Raw genomic sequence first — 21,333 nt, forward strand, 5'->3', positions numbered from 1 at the left:
CCAGAAAAGCCAAAACAAAGCACAAGACAGCCAGGAGGCCAATATAACCCAACACGGCCCAGAACCCAACTGCTGAACCCAGGCTACATTCTAGAATAATTTTTTCTTTGTAAATCTGCATATTTTTAAAAGGGAAAGGAGGCGAAATTGTTATCCAAAGCAAACAAACTACACCCTGTATGAGAGTGAAGGCAAGGACACTGAGTCTCTGTTGTGTAGGCCCAAACCATTTCATGACATTACTTCCTGGAAGTGTAGCCCTGAAGGCCATTAACACAACTAGAGTTTTCCCCAGAACACAGGAGATACAGAGGACAAATGTGATCCCAAATGCAGTGTGACGCAGCATACAGGACCATTCTGTAGGGCAACCAAGGAAGGTCAGAGAGCAAAGAAAACACAGTTTGAGTGAGAAAAGTAGTAAGAAGCTCAGTTCTGAATTGTTTGCTTTGACAATGGGAGTGTCCTTGTTAACAAAAAAGACAACAGCCACTATTAGAGTAGTACATGTCCCAATTACAGAGAAAAATACGAGCACTATTCCCATTACTTCAGTGTAAGAAAGGTATTCAACTGCTTTTAACACACATCGATCTTTATTTTCATTAGACCAGAACTCCAAATCACATGGAATGCAGTCATTAGAATCTGAAAAATAGATATACAATGTAAAATAATTACATTTTAATAAAGGGTGCTAAAATTAACATTGTTTTAAATAGTTATTTGTTTTCTTTATATATGTGTGTATTATATTTCTCACCTGTAATATTACTGATCTCTCCATCTGCACATGGTAGACAGTCATAACAGCAGACAGGCCTTCCTTTCTGTGCTGCCTTCCTGGTGCCTGGGGGACAGCTGTTACTGCACACTGACACAGGGACCTGTGAGAATCAAATGGAGGAAATACGTTTTAGCCTATACTTGCTGAAGAGGATATTGATTGCTTATCCCACTCTAGATTTTACTCCTCAATCTGGATATTTTTATTAGTTAGCTATTCTTTCAAATGCTTCCATATGAATAAAGCACATGCAGTCCATTATACACATTACAATTTATACTTTTCCTCAGTTTGTCCCCGAACCCAGACAATTTGCTCATGGTTGAGAATGAACTGATGGTTTGTAGGCAGCGATGTGTCATAGACCCCCACAGGTCGAAATTGCAGCGTTTTATCTTCACCAGGTTGCCAGTTGACCAGCTCATATCTCGCTGCTGGGTCTCCTTTCGCATCAAAGTAAACTTTCTCACCAGTTTTAGCAGTGAATCTGACTTTCTTCAGATACTCAAGCACCTTTGCACACAGAAAATATCACAGTTACTTAGATGAGAATGCATTTGTTAACTGATTACATATTACACCATAATACTTGCCTTTAGTGGATTAAAGTCAGCTCTGCTGCTTTTATTTGTTAATGATTTTTCATCCTCAATAATGTTATGTAATGAATTTGCAATAGCATATACTGCCGTGTAGACTTTACTGGATATCCGCAGCTCAGACACAGCAGTGTACTGGTTTTGCACTGTAGATAAGTTTTCTGATCCTGTACACAATGCAGTAGTATTCTGGCTTTTCTCAAATGAGCACTGAAATGATGTTTCCCAAAATTCCTTTACAAGACTGTTGTTTGGTGATTTTGATGGGTGAACATTGACAAGAAAGTCCCACAGGCCGTCCAGTTTTGCCTTTGTAATGGCAAATCCCAGAGCACCTTTAAGGAAATTGAACTGCTTAGTCTCTGCAATACTTCTAGAAGTTATCCAGGACTCACTGCCCACCCACTGAAGCTCTGGCATGTTATGCGGAGCCATTTCATTCAGAAAGGGTATGAGATCCCCTTGTGCCACAAACGCCACCACCACCTTGGCAGTCGATCTCTTCATCACCTCAATGACCCTCTGGAACTCCTCTCTGGGGTCTGTCCTGAAGAAGGATTCAGAATATTCAATACAAATGCCATGCTTCTGTGCTGCTTCAATGAAAGTGGCCATCCCACTGTTTCCATAGTCATTCCTGCTTCTGATAGCCCCAACCCAGGTCCAGCCAAAAAGCTTCACCAGCTGGGCAAGTGCCCTGCTCTGGTAGTAGTCACTTGGAATAGTTCTTAAGAAGGTGGGGTACTTTTTCTTATCGCTCAGGCAAGCGCATGTTGAAAAGTGACTGATCTTTGTATTTGATTGCATTGGGGGAAGAATTTACAGAGAAGCATTAATTGACAGTACAGTCATCACCATCTTTTGCTGTAAAAATTATATTTACATCTTACCACAGGTATGTTAAAAGGACCAACTGTAGAGGCTATACCGATGGACGGACTTGAACCAGACTCTCCAACAATGGCCTGCACAAGCGGGGGTTTGGAGCAAGATGTTTCAGCCAGTGTCTCTTCATATCCATTCATCAGGGCCATTCCTGATCGAATAGCCAAAGTTACAGAGCTACAGGCATCATAGATTTGATAACCAAGGGTGATATTGGGTAGGAGGTCAGTGCTGTTATTAATTTCTTCTGTAGCAAAGATTAACATTTGAGCAAACTGAAACTCATGAAGATTCAGTCTGTGATCCAAACAGAAATGCAATGTAGAGCTAAAGTTTTACATATTTTAAGCAACACATAAAAGAAACAAAGAGAGCATAAAAACATACTTTAAATTTTAATAATTTTTACCAACCTGATGCATGATGTTGGTATAGGCTTAGAGTTGAATGGATGAATCTTCACTTGTTCTTCTCTGTGAAGGGAGAAAACTGCACCAATGTTAATATCTCCCTCAGAGAAAAGAGATGGCAGTGCAGGCTGACCCAGATTACTGCAGCCTGGCTCTGACATTCTGGCACAGACTAGAGCCAACAGGAGTAGCAGAAGTGTAGTTTTCTGTGACATGACTCGTGCCTTTGAGACACAAAGAAAACAGACACTGCCCTATATCAAAGGAAACGTTCCCCCAGGGACAGGCAAATCACAGATCCTCCCTTTCCAACAAAATACACCAAGCCCTACAATAAGGGATTGAAACAAAATGTTCCATTTTAGTTTTCTCAGAACAGAAACTCAACAAAAGCCTCTGTTCTGACTGGTTACCTGACATAGAAAGTAATTATCCGCTCCACCATTGTGACATCTAGGGGCTGCTGGGCTCTCATAGCTGGTACTGTAGCACCTGATTAAGGAGTCCTGATCAATCCAAGCTGAAGCCAATTAGACACAATTGATCAGGATGTAAAAAGCAGCAACAGGACATCCCTGCCACATTAATGTGGATGAAAGCTCCATACTTGCCTTTGGTTTATTTCGTTCCAGACGTTTATGTCTCACAACTTTAGGTTTTTTAGTGTTTTCTTTTGGCCATAGTGGCAGTTTTCTTTGTATTTATAATAAATCCTTTTCCATCAAATATCCTGCTTCTGTGGCTTTTTCCCCATCCAACCCCATATAATGATCAAATATGTTTTTTCCTTTTCCATTAAAAAAGTTACATTTGATTTTGCCTTATAATTTGGAGGGACAAACATTCTGAAGTGATATTCATTTTTAAGATAATGAAAACCAAAGCTTGAGGACTTGAAATTCAATATTATTAAATTATCCATATTGAAATACATATTACATTAGTATTTGTCACGATGGCTGGACACGGCGAGGAAGGAGGACGCATACGCACGACGTCACGGGACAGGGGTTTAATACATAGTACATAGGACAGGGGAGCATCACCAGACAATGACCCGACAACAAACAGACACACCAGGGCAGCTTTATACACTCATATAATTATACACAGGTGAACATGATCACCCCCCCCCCCCCCCCCCCCCCTCAAAGGCACGACCTTCAGGTGTGTCACACAAAACGGTCCATGAAAGGAGGGGGAGGAAGTCCATAAGGACGAGTGGTGGCTGTCCTGCACTGGCGGCTTCAGGCCCGAGCAAAAGCACGGCTACTCCGTGGGGGATCTCTCCGCCATCCGCAGCACCCGCCAATCCATCAGTCTCCGGCATGTCTGCCACTCTCCTCGTCTTGGTCCCTTCGACCCCAAGGTAGCTTTCGTAGGCCGCTGTGGTCCAGCCGCATGATTCCGTCAGTACTCCCCGCCTCCGGAATCACCAAGGGGAACATGGACAGCGCTGAGAGTCTGTCACGCTTGGGGAAATGATTAAAACATGGCATGGATCTTGACCAGGAAACTGGTGATTACCAGAGGTGGTCGCTGGAATACGGACGAGACGGCGGCATCGGGGGAAGTCCATACATGGAACCCTGGAACTCCACCAGACATGGAGCTATGGAGCAGGCGTCCTCCCGATGAACCACGGCTCTTTGGGTCTCAGCGGGGCGACGTTGGCTGCATCCAAATATGGTCAGGTTTTTCTGTCACGATGGCTGGACATGACAAGGAAGGAGGACGCATACACATGACGTCACAAGACAGGGATTTAATACATAGTACACAGGACAGGGGAACATCACCAGACAATGACCCTACAATGAACAGACACAACAGGGCTTATACAGCTTTATACAGTCATATAATTATACACAGGTGAACACAATCAGGGAATATTAAACGAGACTAACATGAAACTAACATGAACACCATCATCACATAAGTCAGCAATAGGTGTTATGAACATAGATATGCTAGTTTCTTAATTTACTAATTTAGAATAGATCGTCTTCTAATATCTTCAGATATCATACACATTCATATACCCAAACATGTTTAAGAGAAGTGTTTATGGCTTAACATGTAATAAACGCCTGAAAACAAAAGGCTTTATGCCAGTCATATGCCAAAACAACTCTCTCAGATATGTAAAGGTTCTCATTAATATATATACCGCTCAAAACACTTAACACTTAAAGACTGAAACAATACAATGTAACTCCATCTCAGTTACACTTCTGTGAAATCAAACTGTCCACTTAGGAAGCGATACTGATTTACAATCAATTTCATATGGTGTTGTGCAAATGGAATAGACAACAGGTGGAATTTATAGGCAATTATCAAGACATCTCCAAAAAAAATGTGTGGTTCTGCAGGTGGTGACCACAGACCACTTTTCAGTTCCTATGCTTTCTGGCTGCTTTCACTCTAGTGGTAGCATGAGACAGAATCTACAATCCACACAAGTGGCTCAGGTAGTGCAGCTCATCCAGGATGACACAATCAATATGAGCTGTGGCAAAAAGGTTAGCTGTGTCTGTCAGCGTAGTGTTCAGAGGATGGAGGCTCTACCTGAAGACAGGCCAGCACATCAGGAGACGTGGAGGAGGGCAACAACCCAGCAGCAGGACCGCTACCTCCACCTCTATGAACGGAGGAACAGGAGGAGCACTGCAAAATAACCTCAAGCAGGCCACAAATCAGAATGAGAAAACTTAATTAATCCCAAAGGAAATTGCTCAAATGGTCATGTTTCTGCTCAAACGATCAGAAACAGATTCCACGAGGGTGGGATGAGTGTCTGACATCCACAGGTGGGTGCTGGGCTGTAAGCACATGGCACATGCAGTACGTTAGGCAAATTGGCAAAGATGACTGCCATTAGGTACCGAGATGAGATCCTGCTGGTGCAGTTGGCTCTGGGTTCAATCTAATGCAAGACAAAGACATTGATGCTATGGACTGGCCTGCCCGTTCCCCAGACCTGAATACAATTGAGCAGATCTGGGACATCATGTCTCATTCAAACCACCAACGTCATGTTGCACCACAGACTGTCAAGGAGTTGGTGGATGCCTTAGTCCAGCTTTGGGAAGAGACAATACGCCACCTCCGGAGCATGCACAGGCATTGTTGGGAGGTCATGCAGGCACGTGGATGACACACACTACTGAGCCTCATTTTGACTTGTTTTAAGGACATTACAGGCTCATATAGGCTCAGTGATACTGAGGAAGGGGAATAAAGTTTTTGGGGTTCCATGTTTGATAGTATCACACTGGATAGTATCCAGTCAGAAGTATAAGGCATAGCACAGATGCTTTCAGGATTTTATCTCCTGTTTGTTGCCTCTGACTAACTCAGTCACTCACACTGATATGGCTTGGCAATAACCATCTTTCATCAACTGGAGGTTATGCACTTGTTTTCAGGAAATAGCAGTTTAATATGATCTTGTCAACATTTACATGAAATTCAGTGCATGAACATTTTACATAAATATAACCTAATACAGAAAATAAACAAAAACCATCGACAGCAGTGCTTTTAATTATGATTTGCCCATTAGATGTTTTTTTGTATTTTTCTCAGGCTTAAACAAAATAATGTAGCATTTTGGCATAAATATGCAAAACAACATACCATAACTAGAAGCTAAAATGGCAAATATCTCCACAGCTACAGTGAACTTGCCAGGAGAGCTGACATAAGCTGGGATAAAGGTGATCCAGACAGCACAGAATATCAGCATGCTGAATGTGATGAATTTGGCCTCATTAAAGTTATCAGGCAGCTTACGAGCCAGAAAAGCCAAAACAAAGCACAAGACAGCTAGGAGGCCAATATAACCCAACACGGCCCAGAACCCAAGAGCTGAACCCAAATAACACTCTAGAATGATTTTTTCTTTATAGTATTGCATGTTCTGATAAGGGTAAGGTGGTGATATTGTCAACCAAAGTACACAAATCAGGACCTGTACAAGTGTAAAAGCTAGAACACTGAGTCTCTGTTGTGTAGGCCCAAACCATTTCATGACATTACTGCCTGGAAGTGTAGCCCTGAAGGCCATTAACACAACTATTGTTTTCCCCAGAACGCAGGAGATGCAGAGGACAAATGTGATTCCAAATGCAGTGTGACGCAGCATACAGGACCATTCAGAGGGCTGGCCAATGAAGGTCAGAGAGCAAAGAAAACAGAGAACCAGTGAAAACAGAAGCAGGAAACTCAGCTCTGAGTTGTTTGCTTTTACTATGGCTGTTTGTCGATATTGGAAGAACACAACACTTATTGACAACGTGAGGCACCCACCAAATACAGAGAAAGTCACAAGCAAAATGCCCATAAGCTCCTTATAGGTCAAGTATTCAATGTTTTTCAAATCACAACGAGTTCTGTCCTCACTTGACTTGTACTCAGGAGGGCAGGGCAAGCATGTCACTGCATCTGAAAGCACAAACACATTGAAGGTAGGAAATTTGACTACTTTCAGGTACTTCAGAAACGTGATTAGACTAACTCTCCCGCACAGCAGCCTGAGCAGCACCAGGCCAAAAGAAAGGAGCTGCGCCATCTCACTTGTTGTGTTGCTGTACTCATCGTTAGCACACGGGATGCAGTCGAAGCAGCAAATAGGCTTGCCCTTCACGAAAGCTCTGCGCGTGCCTGGCAAGCAGCTCTCGCTGCAGACGGACCTTGGCACCTGAAACACAAGTCGCCTTAAAGTCACACGTCTCTGGAATTAAAATCAAAGCGCTCACGTGTTTGGACACACCGCGATTATTACCTCTTGCTGATTTCCTGCCCAGACCGCGTTGACATCATTGTACATCAAAATCTGCTGCATCTCAGGGAGAGAGGTATCATACAGGCCAATGGACTGAAAGGTTATGGCGTTACTGGAGTCCATCTGCCAATTGACCAAGGCGTAGCGGGCAGCAGGGTCACCTTGGTGGTCAAAATGAACACTTTCCCCCATTTTGGTTGTGAAGTTCACGATGCTCAGATAGTGTAGCACCTGCAAGTACACGTGTTATTGTGCTTTATAATTGTGGTTTTTAATAATCACTATGCATTTTAGAGAACATGTACCTCCCATGGTTCTATTTTGTCTTTTATTAGACATGTTTTATTAGCAAATGGCCCCTTAGCATCCGCACAGTTCAGGAGCTGGTGCAGAGAGTGGGCGACGGCAAACACAGCCTTGTACACATTGTTGAGGAGGCTTGAATCAGACACATCTGTCAAGCGCACGTCCAAATTCTCCAGAGACTCATCCCCTGTGCAAGCCTTGGCTGCGCTGTGCGTGTCAGGGCTGAGAGAGCACTCGAAGACCGCCTCCCACAGCTCGACCAGTCCCCTGTTCTTCGCATCGGTGGAGGGCCGGAGACCCTTCATAAACTCCCTGAGTCCAGGAATCTGCACGTTGGGCACAGCAAAGCCCACAGCTCCCCCTACCACCGCATAGTTCATTGCCGTGGCTACATATTTGTATGTGATCCATCCCTCGCTTCCCACCCACTGGAGTCCCGTCACATTTTGCAGAAACAGCTCTGTCAGGAGGATGTCCAGATCATTACCATCAGCAAAAGCCACAATCACTCTGGACGTGGACTTTTTAATGATGTTGACCACCTCCATAAACTTTTCTCTGGAGTCCGTCCTGTATATGGCCACTGAGTATTCAACACACACTCCCTCCTTCTCTGCTGCTTCAAGAAAGGTCGCCATTCCATTGTTTCCATAGTCACCTCTGCTCCGAACAGCTCCCACCCACGTCCAACCAAAATGCTTCACCAGTCTGGCCAGTGCCCTGCTCTGATAATAGTCACTGGGAATAGTTCTGAAGAAAGAGGGGAACTCTTTTCTGTTGCTGAGACAGGCACAGGTGGCAGAATGGCTGATCTACAGAACCACAAATCAAAGACATTTAATTAGAAGCTTAATTCATGCTACATTTATGTCAATTGTTATTAGACAAAAGCATCACATTTTACCAGATTTTGGCAGCCTACGTACCACAGGTATGTGGAATGGTCCCATGGTTCTTGCAATTCCTATGGTAGCAGTGGAAGTAGTCTCACCTATGACAACGTGAACAGTGTCGGGTTTTGTACAGGTTTCCACCTCGGGCCCATTCATGAGGGCCAGTGATGCTCCCACAAAGAGGGGGATACTGGAACAAGAACCAAATATCTTATAGCCCAGAGTAATCCCAGGTAGGAGCTGAGTGCTGTTATTGATTTCTTCAATTGCAAAGATCATAGTCAAGGCATACTGAAGTTCTCCTGTGTCTAACCTGTAAAAATGACATTGCAAATATCTACAATCATCAATTTAACTACAGGATGCACAAATTCATCTGGATATTTCACATTTGTTTTATGATCAGCACTCAATACAAAACCGAATGCATAGTAAAAATTTACCTGTGCAGGCATTCCAGGAATTCATCCTTTTTTGTTGTTCATTTTAAGAATTTCTTTGTAAACACTGCCATATATAGGCAACATTTAAAAGAATATATAATGACAAATAAATATACAGTACAATTACATAAAATTTTATTAAGAGATATTATAAATTATATTGTAATAAAACACATGACAGAAAATTATCACTTAAATAATTTTAAATTACAACACTTTCAATCTTACCCTTCACATTTGAGAGTCCCAGGGTTGTTGTGGAGGGATGGATTCAAACCTATGGGATTTTGGTGAAATGAAAAAATGCCTCCTATATTAACATCACCCTCCTTTGAAAAATACAGCAATTCGTGTGTCCCATATGCTATGCATGTAGGTTGTGCAGCTTTAGCACTTAGTACATAGTGCAAGAGTAGGTGTGTGAAAAGCAGCATGGCATATGTTTTCTTCATGTGACAGAACCCTTTGAGTAGAGCTAGATTATGGATTTTATGTTGTCTGGCACAAATTTAAATGTAATGGCAATTTTTGTGGGCCAATTGTGAGCTGTCTCACAATGATTGGCGGACCAATGGTGCAATAGAATACGTTGTGTTGTTCCACATCCTTTACATGGCTGTGCTGTGGGGGGAGTGCTGCTCAGGGAGAGCGAAAAACAATTCACTCTTAAAAAAAATATTTATACATGCTGAAATTGCCACACCACATTTTACCATCCAACCAATATGAATTGTTCCCATAACCACCTCTAGGAGAAAGAAGAAGGTTGAATTTCACAACCACAGTTGTATTCTCTTTAAAAGAGCTGATTGGAACATGAATGTGCAGCAGCCAAGCTTTGTTTCCCCTATTCTAGAGTGAAGGCAAATATCAAATAAATCAGAGAACCCACCTAACAGTGCTGTACAAAAGTACTACTTTTTCAGTTCTAAATAATGTCTTCCCTAATGAATAACCTTTAGTCAATAAATTGCAACAAAACAATTTTACGCAAAATAATGCAGAGTAAACAACTAACACAAACAACACACACAACACATATACAATTTACATAACATAACACAAATTTGACAAATGTTAAACATAATTAAGTAACTAAAGAGCACATATAACATATACATTTTACAACATAAAACACATTTTACTAATTGTAAACATAATAAGTAAAAGTAGATAAAGTTATAATGTAATTAAGCACTTTTAAAATTACTAAATATTTGGGTTTGCACTTTTTGTGCTAGATATTTTTATATCTGCACCCTGGTGTTTGATGTTTATAATGGGTAAATGGTATTCAAGAATTCATGATGCAAGTAAATATAACACAAACCTAAAGATACTTATTAAATATGCTCATTATTTTATAAGTCTTTGTACGTAATCTCATGTGTCTCAGCATGTTGCTCATGTTCAATATGTTGTTGTAAGTGTTTATTACATAACATTAAAACTTCAAGAGAACACAATTGAATTGTGAAAGAGATCCAAAACTTAATTTTTTTTTAATTTTCCCCTCCTGTGTACTTATAGAGTTATAGAGAGCATTTCACATTGATTTTACGTTGGCTTTGCCCATCACATGTTTCTTTGTGTTTCTTTCTGGTTTCAGAATAATTATATAACATTTTGGAAAGAATATGCAGAAAAGCAAACCAAAACTTGATGCTAAAATAGCAAATATCTCCACAGCTACAGTGAACTTGCCAGGAGAGCTGACATAAGCTGGTATAAAAGTGATCCAGACAGCACAAAATATCAGCATGCTGAATGTGATGAATTTGGCCTCATTAAAGTTATCAGGCAGCTTACGGGCCAGAAAAGCCAAAACAAAGCACAAGACAGCCAGGAGGCCAATATAACCCAACACGGCCCAAAACCCAACTGCTGAACCCACATTGCACTCTAAGATAATTTTGTCAATGGAGTGGACTGTGTTCTTTTGTAGAAATGGAGGAGCAAGGGATATCCAGAGTGTGCATATGATGACTTGAAATACAGTGCAGCACAACACACTAAGCCTCTGCAGAGGTAGTGAGCACTGAGGGACACCAGCGCCAGGCACTGTAGCTCTAAAGGCCATCACAACAACTATTGTTTTTGCCAGAATGCAAGAGATACATAGAGCGAATGCAATTCCAAAGGCGGTGTGTCGAAGTCTGCATGACCAATCAGAAGGTTGACCAATGAAAGTCAGAGAGCAAAGGAAGCAAAGGCTCAGCGAAAATAGCAGCATGAAGCTCAGTTCAGAGTTGCTAGCTTTAACCAGAGGTGTGTCCAAGAAACAGAAGAAAACTAGGCCCACAGCTAGAGTAAAGAATACTCCTGTCAGTGAGAACATGGTCAGCAGGATCCCCATGTTCTCCTCAAATGAGAGAAACTCAATCCTCTTCAAAATGCATTGAGTGTTGTCCTCATTTGACCAGTAATCCAGGTCACACTTTATGCATTCAGCAGAGTCTGTAATGGCACAGAGAACGAGTGAATGTATGTCAAAATCATGACAAAAGCATTGATGTTTTTTAGCTGTTCTCACCAGTCTTGTTGCTGATTTCCCCAGCAGCACACTGTATGCAAGAAAAGCAGCAGACAGGTTTCCCTTTAATCACAGCCTGTCGAAAGCCTGGTAGGCAACTCTCGCTGCACACAGACCGGGGTCGCTTGAAAAGAAGCAGCCGTAACATAATGGAAATTATTTTCACGAATTATTTTAAGATTACTGTCAAATGTTTATTGTGGTGATTTGATACCTACTGACAGGGCACCACCTGCCCAAACAATATTCACATGGTTCATTGCAAATTGCATGCCTTTTGGTAATGATGCATCGTATTGGCCAACAGTAACAAATGAAGTGTCTCCGGCTTCGCTGTTCTGCCAGTTGACCAGCTCATATCGAGCAATAGGATCGCCATCATGGTTAAAAAATACAGTCTCTCCAGATGGCATTGTAAAATTAACATCTTGTAGAAAATACAAAACCTTTAATACATGGGGAGACAATTGCAAATGACAAATTATGTCACCAGTATATAACATAACACATTATTGACAACTCTTTACAAGCTTGTTGATAAAATGTGCATTTTTTTATGGAGACACCTATGTTTCACTCCATGAATTAATCAGCCATGCTGACAGAAAGATTTAACATCATGAAGTCATGATACTGAATTTTTCTATTGTTTTTCTTGAAGAATATATGTTTTATTACCCTGTGGAACAGCAGTGCATCTTACCTGGCCTGGTTCAATGCTCTCTTTCTGGATACAGTTCCTCGCCTCACCATTCCTGCAGGTGAGCATGTTGTGTAAGGAGTGAGCCAAAGCATAGACAGCTTTGTACACGTTATTTGAGATCCGCAACTCAGAAACATCAGTGAAAGTGTTCTGAACACTAGCCAGATTTTCAAAACCAGAACACTGTCTCATATTTGCCGTCAGGCTTTTAGATTGGAAATGACAGTCAAATACAGTCTCCCAGAACTCTCTCAAGAGAGCACTATTAGTGTTTTGAGACGGATGTACCTTGACCAGGAAGTCCTTCAGACCAGGTATTTTTGACTTACAGATGGTGAAGCCAATAGGTCCACTAATGACTTTAGCAGCCCTGGGAGTGGCCAGCTGTCGGGATGTTATCCAGGACTCACTACCCACCCACTGGATCCCAGTTACGTTCTGGGCAATGACCTCCTCCAGCAGAACCTCCATCTCACTCTGCGCCAGAAAGGCAACCAGAACCCTTGCAGTACCTTTTTTAATCACGTTCACCACTTTAGATATTCTCTCTTTTGGGTTTGTTCTTAAAATAGCCTCAGAATATTCAACACACACCCCTTCTTTCCCTGCTGCCTCTAAAAACGTTGCCATCCCGTTGTTGCCATAATCATTATCACTTCTCACAGCTCCAACCCAAGTCCAGCCAAAGTGCATAACAAGCTCAACCAGTGCTCTGCTCTGATAGTAATCACTTGGGATAGTTCTGAAGAAGGAGGGGAATGTTTTTCTGTTACTTAGACAAGCACAAGTGGCAAAATGACTGATCTGTTGGAAGAAAAAATGAGATAAACCATGACATCAGACTTGTGTGAATTGGACTGTTTAGGTAAATGTATAGATATTACCACAGGGATTTTAAAAGGTCCAGTTGTCCTTGATAGGACAATAGTCGAAGATGACTCTGACTCTCCTATGATAGCATGCACTGGGGACTTTCCAAAGCAGCTTCCTCCAATTGTGAGCTCTTGACCATTTATCAATGCCATGGTTGATCTCATGGATGCCAGGGTTGAGCCACAGCTGTCATATATTTTATAACCTATGGACACATTTGGGAGAAAATTGCTGCTGTTGTTGATCTCCTCGATGGCAAAAAGCATTGTTTGGACAAAGCGGAATTCCCTGAGGTTTAAGCTGATAGCAATATAAAGAAAAAATAAAGCAATGCATTTAATATTACTATTTGTATTATGGCTTCTTTCACAAGTTCTTTCAAAAGTGTTAATTTTAATTATTGAAATTGTATGTTCAACAGAAATAACATGATAGATTTAAATGCATTACGATCATTAAAATAAATTATTTATGAAATACAGACCTGGAGCAGACAAGAGGTTCTGGTTTGTTAGTGAAAGGCAACAGCGATAAGGTGATTTTGCTATGTATAGAGAACGTTCCTCCTATGATCACATCTCCTTCCTTTGATAGCAGGGGGAACTCTGGAGTCCCCATCATTCGACAGACAGGCTCTTCTGCCTTTGCCAAAATTGCATACAGTAAGGGGAGTGCACATAAAAGCATCACTGATGCTTGCCAGAGCTGCCCAATGGGTGAACCCAAAGAGCGTGCAAGTTTTATAAAGGAGACTGAGATAGCTTCATTGGAGCAGCTCAAAAAGCAAATCTTATTGGCTATTGTTTTTTTTGTTTTTTTCTTACATTGTCCATTCTTAGATGTGACAGTGTTTCACAAAAATAACAAGGGGTCACTAGTTTTACAATAACAAAATAAATAAATGTAATTTAATTTACTAATTAAAATATACTAACTACAATGTCCCATAGTTTTGTTTAATTTAAGTTTTATGAATATTAATGTTTTATATAGTCTCTGAATCCTCTAGTCCATCATACTCACATAGACAGCAAATTTCTTTGTAATTTTGTTCAAATATAAATCCTACACAAATTCTTTATCCATTATTTTATAATACTGGAGGGTACAGTAAATAACCCCCTTGTCATGAACCACAACTATTCACATGGGTGTTGAATCACTCCCAGGAACTGTTCTCTAGGCTCAAGTGACCAGGTCCTAACACTCATGTGAATAGGTACCAACTGCATGAGCTCAGTGGCACCAAGGCATGACAAGGGTTTTTTATTTACAGTACCCTTTAGTATTGTAAAATGATAAATGAAGGATTTGTGTAGGCTTTATATTGACTCCCTTGTCCTGCATTTTGATCGTGTTAATGTCATGGGAATGAGGTGAGCAAGCGCGTGTAGGAGGAAATAAAAACCCAGTTGTGGAGTAGCGCAAGGAGACTTTTCCTGTGAATGTTTAACCAACGTGAGCTGCATCATCCATGGATGTTGACATTTGTGAAAACAGGCACGACAAGGGACAGGAAAAACAGTCAGTCAGGAAAAATGTAACAGGAATAATCTTACTTGAGGTAGGATGAGAGCTTGAGGTAGGATGACTGACCAACTGGAGGTGGCCATCTTGCCGTTTTAGTTAATTGCTGTTTAAATAGTTTCATGTCTGTTTTGGGGTTATCTCACCTATTCTTTGTCATTTATCACCATAGTCCCCATATTTCACATAATGTAGAGCGTGTGAGGGGAGCAGGTCTTCCCCTCGGACACAGAATGGGTGGCATCTACATTTACAGCATTTATCAGAGCGACTTACAATCAGTAGTTACAGGGACAGTCCCCCTGGAGCAACTCAGGGTTAAGTGTCTTGCTCAGGGACACTATGGTAGTAAGTGGGATTTGAACCTGGGTCTTCTGGTTTATAGGTGAGTATGTTACCCACTAGGCTACTACCTCCCTACCGCATCTAGTGTGGAGATGAGGAATCCTCTTTAACACCATATTTCTAGTGGGTGATGCAGAGCACCAGTGACTTGACAGGCTCCACTGCCTGCACCCACACAATGAGGGCAAATTACTATGAGCATGAACGAGGGCTGGACTCTGTCCCTGGTTTCTGTTGTGACTCCCCACTTCTTGAATGCAGGTCCACAGCACACAAACAGCACCGTCTCAAACCACTGCAAGCGTCTGCCCACCCCAGCCGCCACCATTGCAATATCTCTCTTTTATGTTTTGTCCATCTCTCTATCTCCCTCCTTCTCCTGTCTCCCTACAGGAGAGGAGATGTGTCCAGTACCCTGCTTAAGCTCTCCAGCCCCCCATAACACCAGCCCAGAGAAAGAGAATGGCTGGTCTCCAGTTGAAGGGGCTGTTATGTACAGGTAATGCTGTGTTCCAGTAATATCTGAAACTTGGCTAAACCCAGCGATTCATAAAGCGTCAACTAGCAAGTCGTATTGTGCATCACGGGGACCAAAACAAAAACTCAGGTAAGAGCAGTAAGCTCTTACCACCCAGTGCTAATGTTAGCATAGCTCTCTTGCTACTATCAAGCAACATCAACAAGCTACAGCAGACTTATTCCAAAGGAGTACACATCTTAGCTAGGGATTTTAACAAGGTAAACTTGTCTAAGTTCTATTAGCATGTTAAATGTTGGACCAGAGGACATTTTAACACATTAGACCAATTCTACACTAATATAAAACATGCATATAGAGCCACACAGCTTCCACGCTTAGGCCAGTCACAACACCTCTCTTTACCCCTTACTCCTTACATGCCTCTCAGAAGAAGTATTGCTTCATTGATCAGGTTCATCACCACATGGCCGGAAGACACACTTCTCCAGCTTCAAGACTGCTTCACTCACACCGAGTGTTTTTGAACAACAGGACCTGACTGAACACACAGAAGCCATCTTGTCCTACATCACATTCTGTGTGGAAAATGTCCCAGAGAATAAATGCCACAGATTGTTTCCCAACCAGAAGCCCTGGATGACCAGCCAGGTCCGCAAACAGCTCAAGATGTGTAACTCTGCCTTCATGTTAGGAAATAAGGAACTGCACAGTGCTTCCAAAGCAGATCTAACTGTATATCTAGAAGATCTACACAAAGCACTGTATTAAAACCACTTCAATCTGATCGAACAAGCTCAATGACCTCAGGGCCAGGGTAATGTTCCAGAGAGACATCTGGGACTGCAACCTCCTCTGCTTCACCAAGACATGGCAGAACCCAGCGATGCCGGACCACGCCATCCAGCCGGCCGAGTTCTTCTCGGTTCATCGCATGGACAGGACACGGGACTCAGGGAAGACACAGGGAGGCTGCGTGTGCTAGATGGTAAACAACAGCTGGTGCGACAGCACTGTTCCTCACACTCGCTCCTGCTCAATTACTGACCATCAAATGCTGTCCTTTTTATCTTCCTCAGGAGGTCATCATCAGCGCTCTTACATCCCACTGAAAGTGGACACGGACACTGCCTTATGTGAGCTGCTTGCGGCAGGCACCTATCACCAAACACAGCACCGGGATGCTGCGCTTATTGTGGCAGGGGGGATTTTAATTATGCCAGCCTCAAACACGCAGCTCAAAACTTTCACCAGCACGTCACCTGCCCCACTAGGGGCGAAAGGACATTGGACCACAGGGCACAATCTCATCCACCGTTTGGTAAAACCGACCATGTCACCATCTTCCTCATGCCTAAATACAAACAAAGGCTCAAACAAGACCTGAGGGAAGACCTGAATACCTTCTTTGAATGCTTCAAGACCCAAACCCACAGCTAATAGTGTCTGCCACCAACATTCCAATTCTCATGAATGCAGCCACAAACAGCCTTGTAAGATGGGACGTCACAGGATCACGACGTTTCTGCACCATTGTTTGCGTAGAGGTTCAACACCTCCTTTTTCCATATCTTTGTCAAATGGCAAGAATTCTAATTCAAATTTTATTTGTCACATACACAGTCATACACGGTATGATATGCAGTGAAATGTTTTTTGCGACTGCTACAGACCACAGTATTGCAAATGTTGCAAGTAAACAATGAACCAATATGCAAATATTGCAAACATAACCAAATATTACACTTTTACGTCTTTAACATAAAATATGTGTAACTGGTAGGGTGAAGGTGTGCAAATGAATTACAGTTGTTTTTTTTTTACAATGTTTAAAGAAAAGAGAAAAAGAGCCAAAAAAAAAAAAAAGAGCAGTAAGGTAAAAAGCGCAGAGTCATTTTGTGCAAAGTGGTTTAGTGCAAAGTGAAGTGTGAAATGCCAGCCACGGGTTTTTGCGATACCCCGCCCTGCCTTTGTCTGCCCCAGACGGGAGACACCGGGGGCGGGACAGACAGTTACAACAAATTCTCTGTCTGTGACAACTTCCTGTTGGTCAAATGTATAAAAGGATGTTCACTTGTGGTAGCTGGGCTCTTTTTTCATCTTCTTTTCCATCGGGAACTGGGCCTACCAGCTAATGAGTCTTCTCTCTACCAAATTTTCTCCTGGATCAGGTGATTTCTCTGAAGCTTGGTTCAGGCTTTTCTGTCTTTTCATCCTGTCTTTCATTTTGTTTTTCTCTGTAACATTGGTACCTTTTTTACACACAATATTTACATGTGTTATTAAATTAGTGTTATTTAATTTAATAAACTGGTGTTATTATATTAGAAACTGTTGATTCTTTTAACCTCTATTGTGCCGTGCCTCTTTCAGTCAGGTAACATCAAGTTGTAGTGGTTTTAATACAGTGAATTTGTGTGTAGAGTGAGAGTTTTTGTACTATTCTCCACAGTTTTACAGCCTAAATGACTACCACCCATCATTGCTAAGTGCTTTGAGTGTCTAGTCCTAAAAATTCTCAAAGAAATCCTCCCATCTTGTCTCGTTTGACCACCAGTTTGCCTACAAACAGTTTAACAGAGGACACCTTTGCCACACTTCACACTAGCTGAGCCACCTAGTGTGAATCAGAATGCTCTTCAGAGACTTCAGCCTTTAATACCATCATCCCAGACATCTTGGTCAATTAACTGTATGATCTGGGAATCCCACAACTCACCTGGTTCTGGATCAAAGATTTTCTCACAAACCAGCCCCATACAGTAAGACTGGGACTTCACCTGTCTTCCACCAGGACACTAAGAACAGGCTCCCAAAACAGTGTGTGCTCTTCACCTTGTACACCTGCAGACTGCAGACCTACCCACATTAGCAAAACAATTGTCAAGTTTGCTAATGATACAACACTGGTGATCTCTGGTGGGGATGAGTTTGCTAATAGGGATGAGGTCCTGAACACTAAAAACAAAAGAGATCATTCTAGACGTCAGAAGGCACAGGGCAGATCCTCCTCCACTCTACATCAAGGGTGACCTCACTTTCCTAGGCACCACAATCGCCACTGACCTCTCCTGGAACACCTACACCATGGCGGTCTTTAAATTTCCTTGTGAATTTCCAACCTGTGGGATTAATAAAGAACCATCTTATCTTATAAAGAAGGCACTGCAGCAAAGGTTTTACACAAATACTGGTTTTCATTGCTTCACTGCTTCAGTGTTTTAAATCTTCTTGTCAGTTGTTTATGTGGTGTATTGAAGTATAATTTCAAGCATGGTATACATTTCAAAAGCTTTTATTGGCAATCAAATTTATGCAAAGAGTCAATATTTGCAGTGTTTGTCCCCTTTTTTCAAGACTTCTGCATTTTGCCCTGGCATGCTGTCAATCAACTTCTGGGCCAAATCCTGACTGATGGCAAACCATTCCTTCATAATCAGTGCTTGGAGTTTGTCAGAATTTGTTGCTTTTTGTTTGTCTACCCACCCCTTGAGGATAGACCACAAGTTATCAATTGGATTAAAGAGTTTCCTGATCATGGACCTTGGTTGCAGCCTCTCTAAACATTTGTCATTTGAACTCAAAGCAGTCTTGAAGAGCTCCTGCTGTCCAGGTTCTCATCTGCTTCAGAAGTGTATTATCCAATGTATTGTCCTCCCTCATTGCAAAGTCAACATTTTGATGGAATTTAGGGAGAACTTTATGGAAAAAGTGGACTGCATTAAGACCCAGATCATGCCAGCTCTTAGACACCTCTTTGGCACCAATCAATTGCACCAATTGCACTGTTTAACTGATTTGAGCCCATCTCTCTCTCTCTCATATGTAGATCAACTTATTTCTGAAATAAAACCCTCGGGTTCCCCCTTAGACGTTATTCCTCCTTGCCTTTGAAAAAGGTATTCTCAACTTTGGGGCATTTTGGCCTCTCCATCATTAACAGTAGCCTTGTCTCTGGTGTGGTTCCCAAAAGTTTTAAGCATGCTGTTGTTCAAACTGGTCTCAACACCACTGCATTATCAAGCTTTAGGCCGACTTCAAAGTTACCTTTTATTTCTAAACTACTTGAAAAGGTTGTTCATGTCCAGCTACAGACATTTTTAAACATAAATGTAATACTGGAAGTTTTTCAGTCTGGTTTAAATCACATCACAGTACAGAATTGGCTCTGTTAAGAGGTTTTAATGACATTTTCTTAGCAAATAATTCTGGGGATTCTGTATTACTTGTCCTTCTCAATTTAACAGCTACTTTTAATACAACTGATCATGTTATTCTTGCTTCAATGCTGGAGCATTGGGTGGGTTTTAGGGTCCAGCCCTCAAATGGTTCAAACCATATCTGTGTTATAGAAGCCTATGCGACTCCTTCTCATCTTCAATGGCGCTTCTGTGGGGGGTACCACAGGGCTCTATTATGGGTCTTCTTTTATTCTCATTGTACTTATTTCCTCTTGGAGCTTTTTTTTTTCTATGCAGATTACTGTCAAATATATATTTCCCCTTAAGTGTAACAATCAATGCTCCATCTAACCTCTCCTCGTCTGACTGATGTCACGAGGTAGATGGCCCTAAATGTCCTGGACCTAAATGAGAATATGTACGCTTTTTGGTAGTGATTACCTTTTTTGTGAAAAATCATTGATTACAAACCTAGGGGTTAAAATGGACTCAACTCTGAAATATATGCACAGGTTAACAATATTGTAAAATTGTGCTTTTTTTTAGCTGAGGCGCCTGACCAAACTTAAGACAGTCCTTTCCAAACGAAATCAGTGATTCACGCTTTCATACATTTACATTTAAGACGCCCTTATCCAGAGCGACTTACAATATGCTTTTACATGCTTCCCTGGGTGGAATACGTTCAAAACTCCCTTAGACATGTGTCCACTACCTTAATACCATTCCAGTGTGTCCTTTGATACCACCCCTCTCACAGACACAGACTGAACAGAGCTGAGAGAGAGCCGGTGAAAGCCTGTGGTGACTAAAAGTGCCCAGAATGGTCTATTCTGCGGTACGGTAATGAGGCGGTGGATGTTCCAGAAGGGACACACAGGGGAGGGGCCTGTACGTGCCACAAATGGTCTGCCCAATGGTGCGCTATGCAGGGAGGAAAGCTGGTGGATCCAGAATGTTCGCTGGAGGTCCCAGGACCACTTGCCAGCAGGACTCAGGGAAGAATGCTGGAGAACCCAACAGTGATGTGCAGGGGCAGGGCCTGCATGTGCCCAGAATGTCTTTCAATTGCAGGGTGCCTGGTCGGACAACAGAAGAAATGCAGCCTCCAGCTTTGATGCTGATTGGGTGCCTTGGAGCTCCGCCCTTAGATGCATGTTAATGCCCAGGGGCTGCTACACTCACACAGTCAGTGCCATGACACCTGATTATGAAGTCCTGATCAATTCAAAATGAAACAAATTAGATCAGGATTCTTAAAATACAGCAACAGGGCCGTGCTGCGACACTAAATGCATTATGTTGTATGTTTGTGAGTGTTAAGTGATGGCATTAACCTTCAATTTCTTGAGTAGCTCTTTACAATAGTTTTTTTTGCCTCTTAATGCTGACCTGGTTGTCAACCTCTGGTGAAGACTATACTACCACTGTTAGGTATGGACGTATCAAGATTGTATTCTTATCAGAACAAATGAATACCTACAGCTCCTCTGATTTAGGTCTTGTAATAATACAGATGTAAAATGCCAATTTGTAATGCCAACTATATAAATATTGGAAAAATAAATTGCTACAACCAGA

General features: G+C 42.0%; 2 protein-coding genes and 1 pseudogene across 2 annotated transcripts; all 3 read right to left on the reverse strand.

The window, feature by feature from the left end:
* Positions 1 to 467: 467 nt before the first annotated feature.
* Positions 468 to 2,896, reverse strand: LOC114769733 (extracellular calcium-sensing receptor-like). Its single transcript, XM_028963016.1, has 6 exons — positions 2,685 to 2,896; positions 2,277 to 2,568; positions 1,381 to 2,175; positions 1,068 to 1,300; positions 764 to 887; positions 468 to 648 (listed from the first exon to the last, which is right to left on the reverse strand). The coding sequence occupies exons 1-6, from the start codon at positions 2,894 to 2,896 to the stop codon at positions 580 to 582; spliced, it is 1,725 nt and encodes a 574-aa protein (XP_028818849.1). The 3' UTR covers positions 468 to 579.
* A 3,335-nt stretch (positions 2,897 to 6,231) lies between these two features.
* On the reverse strand, positions 6,232 to 10,521 carry LOC114769731 (extracellular calcium-sensing receptor-like; annotated as a pseudogene).
* Positions 10,522 to 10,564: 43 nt separating this feature from the next.
* On the reverse strand, positions 10,565 to 13,905 carry olfch1 (olfactory receptor C family, h1). Its single transcript, XM_028961708.1, has 6 exons — positions 13,706 to 13,905; positions 13,233 to 13,521; positions 12,349 to 13,152; positions 11,864 to 12,091; positions 11,646 to 11,769; positions 10,565 to 11,569 (listed from the first exon to the last, which is right to left on the reverse strand). The coding sequence occupies exons 1-6, from the start codon at positions 13,840 to 13,842 to the stop codon at positions 10,659 to 10,661; spliced, it is 2,493 nt and encodes an 830-aa protein (XP_028817541.1). The 5' UTR covers positions 13,843 to 13,905; the 3' UTR covers positions 10,565 to 10,658.
* Between the last annotated feature and the right edge of the window lie 7,428 nt (positions 13,906 to 21,333).

This window comes from Denticeps clupeoides, chromosome 19 (assembly GCF_900700375.1).
Source record: "Denticeps clupeoides chromosome 19, fDenClu1.1, whole genome shotgun sequence".
Classification (NCBI taxonomy): Eukaryota; Metazoa; Chordata; class Actinopteri; order Clupeiformes; family Denticipitidae; genus Denticeps; species Denticeps clupeoides.

Coding starts and splice junctions, on each gene's coding strand:
- olfch1 (XM_028961708.1), bottom strand. CDS start 13,842: ATGATGGGGACTCCAGAGTTCCCCCTGCTATCAAAGGAAGGAGATGTG. Junction 12,092..12,348: donor AGAGCATTGAACCAGGCCAG/GTAAGATGCACT, acceptor CATGTATTAAAG/GTTTTGTATTTTCTACAAGA. Junction 11,770..11,863: donor GGGCAGGTGGTGCCCTGTCA/GTAGGTATCAAA, acceptor CTTCTTTTCAAG/CGACCCCGGTCTGTGTGCAG.
- LOC114769733 (XM_028963016.1), bottom strand. CDS start 2,896: ATGTCACAGAAAACTACACTTCTGCTACTCCTGTTGGCTCTAGTCTGT. Junction 2,569..2,684: donor ATACCAACATCATGCATCAG/GTTGGTAAAAAT, acceptor TTTGGATCACAG/ACTGAATCTTCATGAGTTTC. Junction 1,301..1,380: donor CTGACTTTAATCCACTAAAG/GCAAGTATTATG, acceptor CTGTGTGCAAAG/GTGCTTGAGTATCTGAAGAA.